Source organism: Poecilia latipinna, unplaced genomic scaffold, assembly GCF_001443285.1.
Source record: "Poecilia latipinna isolate Pla-1442-1.1 unplaced genomic scaffold, P_latipinna-1.0 Scaffold353, whole genome shotgun sequence".
NCBI classification, from domain to species: Eukaryota; Metazoa; Chordata; class Actinopteri; order Cyprinodontiformes; family Poeciliidae; genus Poecilia; species Poecilia latipinna.
This window is the reverse complement of record NW_015112969.1, coordinates 189,307-203,402: the sequence shown is the minus strand read 5'-3', so window position 1 is coordinate 203,402 and position 14,096 is coordinate 189,307. Positions and strand designations below refer to the sequence as shown.

The window sequence follows — 14,096 nt, the reverse complement described above, 5'->3', positions numbered from 1 at the left end:
TATATTCTCACTAAGATGCATTGAAGTTTGAGTTTGACAAACTATGAAAGCTTTCAAAGAACTAAGTAAACCATTGCTCAGGTCTCTTTGAGCTCTTAGCTGGAGTTCAGAATAATTTCTGACTAAAATAATGAAGAATAGAAATTGTTTTGAAATTGTGATGGGCACTGAAAATAAAACGCTGTACAAGAGAAGCATTTCTGAAAATTAAGAAGTTATCCGTTTTAACAACAAAAGAAAAGTTTTCGTAAAAACGTATACGTTAATTGTTTGTGGAATATGCAACAGCGGTTTCAAAAAGAAAATCCATGGTGCACTTTTTGGCTTTAACTAATAACACAGGGAGAAAATCCAAGATTTCTCCATGACTGTGCATTAGGATTTAGAGCGACTTCATGTTAATATCCTTAAATATCCAATTTCAGAGGACAAACATGGGCTATAATGTTCCTTGTTTTTGTTCCTGCTTTTATTTTTATTATTAATAATAATAATAATAATAATGACCATGCCGTACATTTTAAAACGGCGCCTTTCTTATATTTGAAGGCTTATAGCAGGTGTGGATGATCCACTGCAACACTTGAGTATGTACACGTCAGTGGAAGCCAGTCGTGAACTAGGAAGTGGCTAGCAGGCTTAGCCAGCGAAGGATCATGAGAAGCAGCTGAGAATCTGCGTGTTTCCACAGGTCAGTCATCCACTTTGTCAATGAACATTAAGCTAGAACTGCAAAACAGAGCCGCATTGACTAAAACTCGGCTTAAGTGAAGATATGTTTTTACATCAGCTGGCTGTAGTTGTCAAAACTTGCGTTAGCTTTTAGCGCAGCAGCGTGAAGCATGAACGGTAATACTCAGGCGGGCTACCCGCTGAATCTGTCACACTTTGTATTTAACGAAGGTTAAATGCACACCCAGTTTAATTTATAACCAGCTCTACGATGACCTGGCGTATTTGGGAGCATTATCCACCTTTCTAGCTTAACATTAGCTAGGGCGCTATATAAGGCTCCCAAAGGAAAGAAACGCACAGTAGCAGGATTGTATCTATGGGTATTTTTATTTGTTTTAGTAAAATACGAAAACCGTGTGGTCCCAGTAATGTAGAAATGCCTAGCCAAAGTAATTGCGATTAAAACATCCAGATTTACCGAACTATTTTTTTTCTGCTTACTTTTTGTCCTCATAGATACTTAAAGATTGGCTTTACATAAACACGTTTTAAAGTTTTATTAGGTATTTTTGTTTCGCCCTAAAATACGAGACAAAATAAGATTAAATGCAGAACAACACATGGCATAATCCATTGTGTAATTGTTTATATGAGACATCTAAAGAATTACAGTTTAGTTGTGCCTGAGTAATAAAAAGGGTATATCAAAAAGCGTATTGTTGAGTTTTCCCTCATTGTATGTAACTTAGAACAACAGAGGTGCCCCTCCACCACCTGTTGCTGTGCATTGAAAAAACGCTTCCCCCAGCCCCCCAGTCCCTGCTTAAACAATAATGTCTGCACAATTTATGGAGAAATAATAACTCGGATGTCTCTTGCATAAATGGTTATCTAATCAGTGACTTTGCTTCTGTTACACATAAAATCTAAGTTGTTTTATAAAAATGGATGTTGTTCCTCTTCGTTCTCTCTCTTCAGAAGGGCAGGATGGGCAGGCAGAGGAAGAGGGTGGTGACGGGTGACGCTCCTCCCTACTCAAGGAGAGACGAGAGGCCCTCTGCACTTAATCGCAAAGAGAAAAAAAAGAAAACCGACTTTGGAAAATTGTTCATCAATATCTCCATTGGGCTCTGCATATTCAGCCTCATCTGGTTCTTCTATGCCGTCTACATGCGGTCCAGTCTGTCGAAGCGCGTGGTGACTCTGCATCCATCACCTCGCGTTCTCGACGCCAACAGCACCACTGCAAAGGTTTCCTCAGAGAGGTTCTGGGGCTCTTACAGGCCTCAGGTCTACTTCGGCATGAAAACGAGAAGCCCCAGGTCCGTCGTGACGGGTAGGTGGTCACAAACCCAGCTTAGTAAACATTTGTTACAAATTGTGAAAATGGTAGGGTAGGATTTCTGATTGTGATTTCTGATAGGATTTCTGACTGGTGGCCAAGATAATTTCATTATTATTATTTATTTTTTTATACTGAACTTTGTCTTGCACATCAGAACTCATACAAATATGAGTTCTGATGATGCTAACTGACATTTGTATCAGTTAGCAATTTAAAAACAAATAAATTTAAGATGCTTAAGTCCATCTTTTATTTTTGCTCCATTTTTGCACAGGGATGATGTGGATGCGGCAGTTTTCCAACTCGGACATGAACCTCAGGCATACCTGTGAGCAGGGCGATCGTTTGCAAGGCTACGGCTGGCTCATGCACGACGGATTGACGTTCGGCGTCCAGGAAATTCGAGATAACGACTTCACCCTGACCACTGAGTATGTCAAGAGGGTTGGTGGGGATCACGGAGGAGACTGGACCTGGAGGATCACAGCCAAACAGCATGTGAGTGTCAACGGAGCTCGTTGTGAAGTTCTGCAAAATACGTCCTTTCAAAGTCAGAATGATGCTCCGAGTGATTTGGGATGGCCATTTTACAGTTATTTTTTTAAGAAATGCAGGATGTTTGCTTTGTCTTGTCGTTGCCCTGCAGAGCTCAGCTCCCCAGCCTCCGGTTATATCGCTGATGTTTTACGCAGCAGCAGACACGCAGGGCTCGCTGCAGACTCACATGGAGGAGAAGAATCGCCTTGCTTCCATCACTGGGTTTTCAGAGGAACTGGGAAACTTCAAAATCACTTTTAGGAAGCCTGTTACTGGGGAATTATCCAGCACGAAATATGCCAGGTAAATACACAAAATCAGGCCAGACACAAATGTTGCTTTAATGTACAAGCAATACATAACTGCTACTTTTTGATAATACTAGAATGACAGGAAATATCAACCTAAATATCACTCTAAAGGCAGATGTTTGTGAGTTTAAGGAGCACCTTTCTGTTCCTTAAACCCACAAGTTAAAGATGCCTTATCATCTTAAACTTGGATGTGAAGGCACAATGAAACAAACTACTCATAAACAACAGCCTTTTCTAAATATAAGTAAGAGAAGATTCAGAGAAAAATACAGAAATAAAATCTAAATATAAGAAAATGGAAAGCCATTTATTTAAAAAAAAATCCTTCAATAATTCTTCAGATTGAAGTTTTTTAGATGAGGGAAGCATTTAACTTAGTAGAAAGAAAACAGGACTTGGGAAAAAAAAAACACTAGGTGGCACTGGAGGATAAAACTGGCATTTTTGTATATGAATGTACACGTGTGATATTTCTAAATCATATCAGCTTTGTGGAGGAAAAATACATACGAGAAATGATTTAAGCTTTGTGCTAATCAGGATATGCATCTGCTCTGATTTGAATATACAGAACATAACAAGTTTAGTTATAACAAACTTTTTTATGTGGAAAATATGTGTATTGCAATGACATGATATATTCAAGTATAAGAAGTAAATTGTAATTTGATATATTGTGCAAACATAAAAAGTATATTATTAGTACAGCAAAGTTTTCATGTGAAATAAATCTGTTTTTCTTTTGTCTGGGTGGCAGCTTTATGGTTCCACAAAAAAACAGATGATAAGTTATTCAAAAATGGTGTTAATACTACAAAAAAATTAAAAAATAACTAGATGCTGTTCACATTCTGATCAAGAGGTGGCAGCAAAGTGCTTCCGATACTATCCTTAGTATATTAATCACCAGACCAAAAGCAGTTTGAATTAGCAAGGAGATAAATGTAGTCTCATATTTACATACCACATTACACAGTCTCCACATGCCAAGAGAAAACCCAAATGGAAAAGTTTATAAGAAGGTATGTACACCCTAAAATTACTAGAAGTTAAGAAATTGCATAAAATTCTAGATTTAAAGTGGGGTGGTTGTCTTTTTTTCTTCTGCCATGACTCTATCAGCCACTTATCATGAATTGATTGGAAGCAATTAAGTCTATTTTGTCCTTTTCTTTCTTTTTCTTTTTTTCTCATCTGTTTTTAGTTACAACTATCTTCAGACCTTGTCTCCCGGTTTAGAGAAGCTGACTGACATTGTGAAGCTCAGTCTGAACCGCAGGTTTGTCTTCAGCCCTCCATCTGGTGAGAAGAGGCATTACATAGGTGTGGACACCTACAAGCCGCCCCATCACCAGAACCAGCAGAAAGCTGCTGACCCACGGAAAGAAAGCGACTTCGTGGTCCACCAGGTGACCGTCCAGACGCCTTTCCAGATTGAAGTTTTGTTTGAGTCTGGAAGTTTCTACAATCGCCCCAACCAGCTCGTCGGTTCCATCATGACTCAGGAGCTGGAAAGGAGGAAAGCTGAGTTCAATGCGAAGTTCGAGAAAATATTTGGACTGGAGAGTAAAGGTTTTAGCCAGACGCATATTAAATTTGCCAAAGCGGCGCTCAGCAACATGTTGGGTGGAATGGGATACTTTTATGGCGAGTCAGTAGTGCAGTCGGTCTACAACGAATACCCTCTCCTGTACCCCGGAGGCGCTTTATTCACTGCTGTACCGTCACGCTCTTTCTTCCCCAGAGGCTTCCTCTGGGATGAGGGTTTTCACCAGCTGCTGCTGAGTAAGTGGGATCCTCAGCTGACCAGAGAGGCGATCGGCCACTGGTTTGACCTAATGAACATCGAAGGCTGGATCCCCCGTGAGCAGATTCTTGGAGACGAGGCTCGCAGTAAAGTCCCAGCCGAATTTATTGTTCAGCGGAACGAAAATGCGAACCCACCTACCCTCTTCTTAGCTCTGCAGGAGCTAATTGAACAGCTCTCTTCAAAGTCAGATGAGGCAGCTGCTAAACCAACCCTGCCTTTCCTTCGAAGGCTGTTCCCCAGGCTGAAGACCTGGTTTGAGTGGTACAACACCACACAGACGGGGCCAAAGCCCAACTCGTACCGCTGGCGTGGACGAGACAAGGACACTAACCTGTACCTCAATCCTAAAACTTTAACCTCTGGACTGGACGATTACCCAAGGGCCTCTCATCCCTCCGCAGACGAGCGGCATGTGGATTTGCACTGCTGGATGGCCTTGTCCTCAGGCATCATGGCCAGCATCGCTCAACTTCTAGGCGAGCCCCATCAGGACTACAAAGTCCTACACGATGTGCTCAGAGACAACAACCTGCTCAACGACCTTCACTGGTCAGAACAACTCCGTGCCTTCAGTGACTATGGCAACCACACACAAAACGTCTCCTTGCAGCGGGAGAAGGTGTACGTACCGCCCGGGCAACCCCGCCATCAGTTCCCCGTGGCGCGTCTCGTGCGCTCCGTCCGCAGGGCCCCCAAGCTGCAGTACGTCAACGCTCTGGGTTATGTCAGCTTGTTCCCCTTCTTACTCCAAATCCTCCAGCCCGACTCGCCAAAACTGGAACACATCCTCCGAGACATGAGAGACCCCACCAAGCTGTGGACGCCCTTTGGCCTGCGCTCTCTCTCGAAGACTGATCCACTGTATATGGAGCGAAACACGGAGCACGATCCCCCCTACTGGAGGGGACCAGTTTGGATCAACATCAACTACCTGGCAGTCAGAGCTCTCTACCACTATGGCAACACGAAAGGGCCATACCAAGAGAAGGCAGCTGATCTTTATAAGGAACTCAGGACTAATATTATAAACAATGTTTATGCGCAGTTCGTTGAAACAGGGTATATCTGGGAACAGTACAACGATGGGACTGGCAGGGGCCAAGGAAGCCACCCCTTCACTGGCTGGTCATCCTTGACAGTATTAATGATGGCCGAGCATTACTGATGCCATCTGATCCATCTCTTTGTTGCTTTAATTCAGGAAGCATTGACTGTTAAGATGTAAAAATGTAGTCCGTTTGACTATGGTGACAGAAATGAGAAGAGAAATTACTTCTGTCATTATCACATTTTCGTATGAACCCTTTAATAAAAATGACAGATGTATATATTTCCACCACTGGAAAACATTTAAGCAGGTGTTGGGTGCAGCTCTTGCTGCTGATTTCCTTATTGGACATGCAGCGTAGCCCAAAATGATGCATACACCTGAAAGATTTTGATTTAGAACGGTTTTCATTCAACAATATGTTTGGTTCTGGTTTTAATTTGGACAGACTACTCTCAAATAACATGTAAAATTGGCAAAAATAAAAAAAAGTGTGTGTGTATATATAATTTTTTATTTGCATTTAATAAAAAAGTCTTTTTTTTATACCCTCTTCAATGATAGGTTTTGGATCCCTTCTTCTTCAAACTACTAATCAGCTTTTTGCATATTTCCTCTTATCTTTGGTGATGATCTCCAGGGCTTTCATACCTTAATCTTTATCTCCCTCTGTATATTTTGTATCGGATTCAAGTCGCGACCTCCAGGGCCATTCTGCAACACTAACGTTACTTCTCACCAGAAGGGATATTTTGTGAAATTAAAATATTTCTTCAAGTCTAAATTTTAAAGGGGTACGGATACTTTTATTTTTTACTGTGAATCCTCTAATATTGTACCTCTTTTGCACCTTTTAATATTAAAACTCTCATTTCCGGAAGATTAGGACAGACGTACAGCTGCCCCACAAACTAGAATATTATTGATAAATGTAATTTTATTCAGTTATTCAATTAAAAAAGTGAAACTCTTCTTTTATTCTTTTTATGCATTGCAAACAGAGTGACGTACTGAAAATGTATGTTGTTAACTTTGGTAATTTGGGGTCACAGCTGACAAGAACCCACAAATTCAATTTCCCTGAGAACTAGATTACATAAAACTGTTGCCAAAAAATTGTATATGTCAACCTACTAAAAAGTATGTTTATATGCCGTACAGTATATACTCTTGAATTTTGTTGGAGCTCCTCTTGCAGGAACTATTTCATCAACGAGGGCTGTCATGGAGGTGATCAGCCTAAGGTGTGAAGGCAGCCCAGGTTGCTTTAATAGTGACTTTAGATTGTCGACATTATTGGGTGTGGGCACTCTAGAAACACCGACTCCTGCAGCATTGCGAATCTCTTCCGAACTCTTGCTAAAGACTGCAGTCACCTGTGTTGCTTGTGCACATTTTCTACCACACTTTTTCCTTCCACTCAACTTTCCAAGAACATGCCTCAATACAGCATTCTGTGAACAGCCAGCTTCTTTGGCATTGACCTCTTGTGGCTTAGCCTCCTTGTGGAGAGTGTCAGTAACTGACCGCTGAGCAGCTATCGGGTCAGGACCCTTCCTCATAATTGTGCAAGTCATAACATTGCCATAGCAAATTATTTCTGTTTGAAGTCTATTTGTCCCTTTCTTTCAACATTCAGATTTTATGTGAAAATAAAAATTTCCATGAAGATTATCCTGACCAGAAGGGTCAGTATTCTGGGTCTGCCCCTGGGACATGATGAACCCTTTAAGATATTAACACTCTTTTGTTTTTTCACTATTTACAAAAGATTTTTTTTTTTCCAGTATAACTCTGCTGTCTTACTACAACTACATTTGTAAAATCTTCACTGATCTGCATTCACACTATGTGCCAATTGATTGTCGGAAATGAAGACGGACATCTGTATTTGTTAAATTGCAAGCCTAATTGGTGAAATCCAAGGACAGTTTTCAATGGGCAGCTGGTTAATTCACCTGTTTCGTAATTTTGAGTTGTACTTTCACTTGGCAAAATCAGGTTTATGATATGTAATCGTGCCATTTTCTCACATGTATTCTTCTTTTGATTCAATGTCTTGAATATCAGTCAGTTTTGATATTTGTTCACACTTTCTAAAAAGACTCAACGTTTCTAAAATGACTGTTTCTAATAGCAGGCATTTTGTGTACATTGTGGTTTGTCTGGCAAGGGAAAACAATGCTGAAGTATTGGATTTGTTTTGTCAAAATATTAAATGGTTTAAATATTTCTTGTCAGTTTGATTTTTCTTTTTACAGGCTGAACTATTGTTGCAAGGAAATTGGATACTGAAACTTGATCCTTGAGCTGCAAACTTGGTGAACTGTTTGCCCGATGAAGACAGGGATGTTTTCAGAATTTAGTTTCCAGTCCAGAGTAAATCTCACCTGTCTGCACCCAGCTGTTGCCCCGGATGCATTTACGATAAAGAGAGGAGGAAGAATAAAAATTTATATGAAATGCATGTCTGTAAAATCTGTCTGAAAGGTCTATTTTTATTATTATTAGGAAATGCTCACGAAATTCAAATCAAATGAAGTATACAGATCTCAGCTTTGACTGTTTAAGAGCTTAACATTTCTTAGTGTCACCCAGTCTTTAGTGGCACAGCTGCAACAAAGCATCCTCAAACAATGACACTTCATACAATATGCTTGCTGGAGTGACATATTTAGTTTATGCCTAACATTTCCTCTGTTCTTTTGGTGTAAGATTTTAGATTAATCTGACCAAAGAGCATTAGTGTGGAAGTCCTGATGCCTGTGCATTTTCATTGACTAACTGGGTTTCGTCTTTTATAAAGAGGAAAGGTTTTCTCCTTGCACGCCTCCCAAACATGTTCCTCCTCTTTCTGATTGTCTAATCAAACATTTATATGAACAATAGCAAGAAGCTGCTGTAGGACCCATGATGACATTTTAAGGTTTTTGGAGACTTTTTTTTTAGGCATCTTGTTGGTTTGCTTTTCTGGTAAAGTTGCCTGGACAGTCAGATCGGAGCACGTTGGCAGTTTTGAATTTCCTTCACTTGTATTTTCCATGTTGTTGAATGGCTGCTTTCAAGTTCTGTTGAGACCTGGTTAAACCCCTAATAGACTCATCGGCTGCTACAATTTTCTTTTTGAAGGCCTCAGACAGCTCTTTTAATCCTGCCCCAAGGTCCACTTTCATACCAAACCTCTTTCAAAGTTATGAGCAGTAATTTCAGAAAAAGACAGTTTTACCCCAAAAAAACATTTTCACTCTGGAAACACTTTTTGCAGGTTTTCCTTTTAAGGATGTGACGGAAGGTTTATAAAACTGTGTCTCGGACTAAATATGTATACAGGCTTTCCTATTCCTTCTGAGGAAATGCACCCAGAACATAATGCTTAACCACAGAAATGACGGGTTCAGCATTAACCTGAATATGGCCATGCATAATTTGCATTAAGGTTAAATTGTCTCATCTGGTTGCTGTGTCTCCTACATGACTTAGGTCAAACTTTAAACTTTATGGCTTTCTTCTCGTCAGAGTAAAGGGGGAGAATGTAAAATATGTAACACTTGATATTTCTCATTAAAAGAAGAAAAGAGTTGAAAACCCTGTATTATTTCCCTTCACTTGACCGTTATGTTTTGGATTATATTGTTCTGTTACATAACCCTATGTTGTCGCTGCCCGCCGTGCGGCGTACAAGCATGTGACGCATTTATAAGGCTTCGTAATAACATGGACGCATACCGAGTTTTCATTTCAACTCTGTTGGACAGCACGGACTTCAAACTTTATAAAAGTGGTGTTTTTATATTGGTTTTGTGGTTATTTACTTCAAAATAAAGCCAGAAATAAGATTGATAATTTCCGCCTTATTTTGTGGGGTCTAAATGTACCACATTTCGAAACAACCAATGAAAATGTGTTGACGGTCTGTTGCTAGGTAGAACGGAGACATGCAGAGAGAGACGGTGGGGGGGAGGTGGGGGACTTGGATATGGCAAGAAACTAGGGCGCAGCCATGCTGTGGATTTTACTAGGTTTTTTAGACTATAAGTGTGTTGTTAGAGTTCGTGGTGTGTGCAGTGTTAGTAGTTTTGCTAGCTATCGCTACATGGCTTCATAGCGAGCGCTGACGCACTGAGAAGAGAGACTGCGCGCCGGGATGGCCATTTAGACCTCGTCTTCAAAGGGATAAAACGAAAATGCTTCGAGGTTTGTGGCTGTAAAGAGTTCAGCTGAAGTGTTGCAAAGCACTGGATTGCAGTTCAGATTCTACATTTTTGAATGTTAGAAAATAAAAATTAACAAATATAACTGTTCCGTTTCCCTATTTTTTCTTCTTTCCTATTTCAAGCCTTGAAATTAAATTGTACACTTCCCCCCCGATGTAGAAGGCAGCTGTTACTATTTCAGCTGAGGCAGACAGTAGCTTCAATACTGTGACCTTAAGTACAGCAGCCTGATAATTTTTTTCCTTTTTCAAATGGCACATTTGAAGGCCTCTAGCTGACGTTATTTTTTTTTTTTTTTTTTTTCCATCGGTTTCCATGGAGCACGGTTGTTGTGAGGGCCTGGTGCTTAATTACCCCACATCAAAAGGCATGGAGTACATTGATGGCAAATTCTTTTCACTCCTTGACATGTGCTGGCATACATTCACACAGCAGGACACACAGTGGCAGTGTTCCTTGTTAATGCTTTGCCATCGTATGTATTAAGAAAGAAAAAAAAAAAAAAAAACCTGTGGTACTGAGCAGCACTCAGAATGCTTATGTGACCATCGGGTTCCAGCCTCTAGACTTTCATGAATCCTTTGAATGGGCTAGATTCGCAGTTGTATCGCTGAAAGCTTAGCATGGTGCTGTAAGGTTGCATGGCTATAAATAGGGCCTCTGTCAGTTAGCAGAACAGCAAGTAGGCAGTGAAGCTGCACGCTGGTAGTTTTGCCAAATGTTTTACATTTCCCAGTTCCAGAGACTGGTTGTTAACTCTTCCCCGCTTCCATTGTTATTATTTTAATTGACATGAAAAACACAGACGTATGAAGTGAAATGACATGCTTCAGGGAGGTCAGAAAGGACCAAAGCTCGGCGTTTGACCCTTTGACCCAGTGACGCAGGGAGCAGTATTCAGGGATTTCTACCGTGGATGAGACACATCCGTTCGCTCCGTTTTTGCCGCTCCTTACTCGTGCGAAATGGATTCTCCTGATTATAACTGCATCGGATTCATTTCTTTGAAGAGTGTACACAGTCTGTGTGACTAAAACACTCACTGCGCAATCCATCCCCCTCACCCGAGACCCCCTTTTTTCACAGGGAGATGGGATAATAGCCAAACGGCATCAGAGCTAACTAATGTGACTGCATAATAAACAGATGAGTCAGTGTTCATTTGCATATCATGTCATCCCATCCCAACCTGATCAGAGCTTCTGGACGGTTAATATTAGTGAGTGCTATAAATGTGCTTTGGATGCACTGACCAAAAAAAAAAAAAAAAAAACACTGCTTCTGTTCACTGTAGATATATATATTTTTTGTCTCTAATAATGGAAATCAGCATAGCTATGCAGTTATTATAAAGCTGTCTAAAAGTGGGCCCCCCAGTCCCCAGCACTGACTGCTGTAATGAATGTAATTACTGGGAAGGTATGCTAGAGGGAGCTAATTAATAAGGCATTTGTGAGTGGGAAAAGTGGATTTTTCACTACAGCTTGGCTATCATTTTACGCACAATAGAGAGAGCTACTTAGAATTAAAGCAGTTATAAGTGGATAATTATGCTAATAGCTCAATTAGGATTTAAGATATGTTGGCAGGCTGTATTTCTGCGCGATCACTGCTCGGCTCTTGGACTGGCTCCCTGCATATGTGGGCTCGTGCATTCACAGTGTCTCACTTCAGATGTCCGATTCTGTGTCCCGAGGCCGTGTGATAATATGTGTTTTTCGAGTGTGACACAACTTTTTGCCTCAGATATGAATGATCCAGTGAACTTGTGCATCCTTGAATGTGCAGTTTCTTTTTCCCCGTGCTTGTGTGGGCTACACCTGAAGACTTGTGGCCATCGGCTATTTCTTGGATCCATGCTTAATGAGATGACTCCATGTTAATGTTGTCTGTGAAACTCCAGCTTTGACATCACTGACCTCACCGGCCCCACTGACATCAGACAGCATGATCCGCGCCATGCTGGTAGCTGTTTATACTATGTGCCTGCTTGCAAAATGTGCTTCAGGGATCCAGCATCTCTGGATCTGTGTACTCTGCCTTTGCTCCCCCCCCACACCCACCCGCCCCTCAGTGGAAGCTTACTGTGTAGTACCAAACTCGCCTCAGCCAACATAGGTCTATGTATGTTATGTAAGGCCCACTATAAATAGGTTCACCCAGGATCTTTTGTCTTTACCTGATTCGCTCTTAGCCCAACAGTTTTTATTTCTGGAGAGAGCTGTGGAAGCCGGTGCAATGTAGAGCCGGCCGTTTCCATAGTTACTTTTGTTAGCTGCGAGCTCTTAACATTCTTCATCTGTTTCCTCACATGCCTACTGTTGGCTATTTGTTTGAATCTGTTTGTACTGCATGTCTGCGTAATGAGTGGACGTACAGCAAATAAAGCAGCAGCAGAAACAGTTCTTTCTAATTAACAAGGTATCTTTTATAAACACTGCAGTGTCACCCTCTGAGAGAAAAGAGCAACAAATAGAAATCAGTGTGGGTGCAGATGAGTCAGAGACCAGAATATGTAGACCTATTAACTTCTGCTGGTCAAAAGTACATGCAATTAGCTGCATGTTTTGCGAGATTCACTCATATCACCTCAAGTGCTATGAAGCAGATATTTGCATTTGTCTCCAACATACAGTGCCTCTCAGAAGTATTAATACCTCTTAAACCCTTTTGCATTTTTGTTACATTGCAATTACAAACTCCATTGTATTTTATTAGGATTTGTGATAGATCCACACAAAGTAGCACAGAACTACACAGTGGTTTCCAACATTTGTTTCAAATAAAATCTGAAACGTGTGGGGTGCATTTGTCTAGACGTTTGGCATTTTATTTAGGTCTGGACTTTGACAGGTTCACTATGACATATGAAAACATTTTGATGTAAATCATTTCATTGCAATCCTGACTGTATTGTTTATTTATTTATTTTGTCATGCAGAAGGTGACTCTCCATCCTGTCTGTTCCAGCCTTTAACTTTACACATTTTTTCACCAACTCTGACCAGCTGTGTTGACTGTTGAAGGAGAGCATCCCCACAGCATCATACGTGCACCGCCATGTTCTGCTGTAAGGCTGACGTGTTCGGGGTTATGGGCAGTGTTGCTTATAACATCTTGCTAATGGAATAAACAGCTACATTTTGATCTCATCTGACCAGAGCAGCTTTTTTCCCCACAAATTTCCTGTGTTCCCCAAATGGACTGTGACAAATGGTAAACAGGATTTCTTACTGTCTTCTTTCGACAACGATTTTTAGTATTCCACTTCTGTAATAGGGCAGATTTTTTTGAGTGCAGCACTAATAATTGTCCTCTCCACAGATTCTCCCACTTGAGCTGTGAATCTCTGCAACTCCCCCAGAGTTATTATGGCCCTCTTAGCTGCTTTGCTTTCTCTCTTTGTCCAGCCTGCCCGTTTAGACCTACTATAAATTTCTTTACAGTAGGTTTGCCAATGTGCCAAACCTTCTACAACTCAAGTGTGGTTTCTGAGATGTTGAAAGCTTGGGACATTGCTTCATTAACTAACCTTTTAGCTTTAGGTTGTGTCTTTTTTTTTTTTTAAACCCCCTACTATTTCCCTAACGTTTGAAAACCATGCACTTCGTTATGCTGCTCAAATTCTGATGGCACATTGAAGTTTCACTGAGGTGGTATGAATATTTTTGCAAACACTGCGCAGTCAGTCTTCTAATAGTAAAAATTATTCCGTTTGAATCAGTTGTGCAGGTCGTAAAACTGGGGGGGGAAAAAAAAAATAAAAAATCAGATGCCAGTGTTTATTTCTGCGAGTTTTCTCTGCAAGTTGTTCAGGCAGTTAGATAACACCAGGTGCAGAAGTTGGACTGGGCCCAGGTTTTGGACTGTCAAAGTGCTGCAAGGTGGATCCAGCACAGAAAACAGGGCAAGGTGGGAGCAGTGTGAGTGTGTGGAGGAGTCTGGGAAGGATGAGGGGGATGTGGGGTGGGAGAGGTGTGTGGGGGGGAGGGCACGGTTAAAGAAACACTGGGCCACTACAGCATCACGATCCTACAGCTGAATTACGGGTCTCACTCATCCGTGCTGTAGAACCAAACAGTGCTCAGGCGGCTGGGGACCAAAGTGGGCGAGCGCAAAAGTATTTTTGGCACACATGGGAAACCTGCCACAC

At 41.1% G+C, this 14,096-nt stretch overlaps 1 protein-coding gene across 1 annotated transcript; it reads left to right on the top strand.

Annotated features, from left to right (window-relative positions):
- The first annotated feature begins 574 nt into the window (after nucleotides 1-574).
- Nucleotides 575-7,962, top strand: mogs (mannosyl-oligosaccharide glucosidase). The gene is made up of 5 exons (XM_015035996.1): nucleotides 575-691; nucleotides 1,654-2,011; nucleotides 2,295-2,518; nucleotides 2,667-2,860; nucleotides 4,076-7,962. Exons 2-5 carry the CDS (start codon nucleotides 1,663-1,665, stop codon nucleotides 5,844-5,846), a joined length of 2,538 nt encoding a protein of 845 aa, XP_014891482.1. The 5' UTR covers nucleotides 575-691; nucleotides 1,654-1,662; the 3' UTR covers nucleotides 5,847-7,962.
- The last annotated feature ends 6,134 nt before the right edge of the window (nucleotides 7,963-14,096 follow it).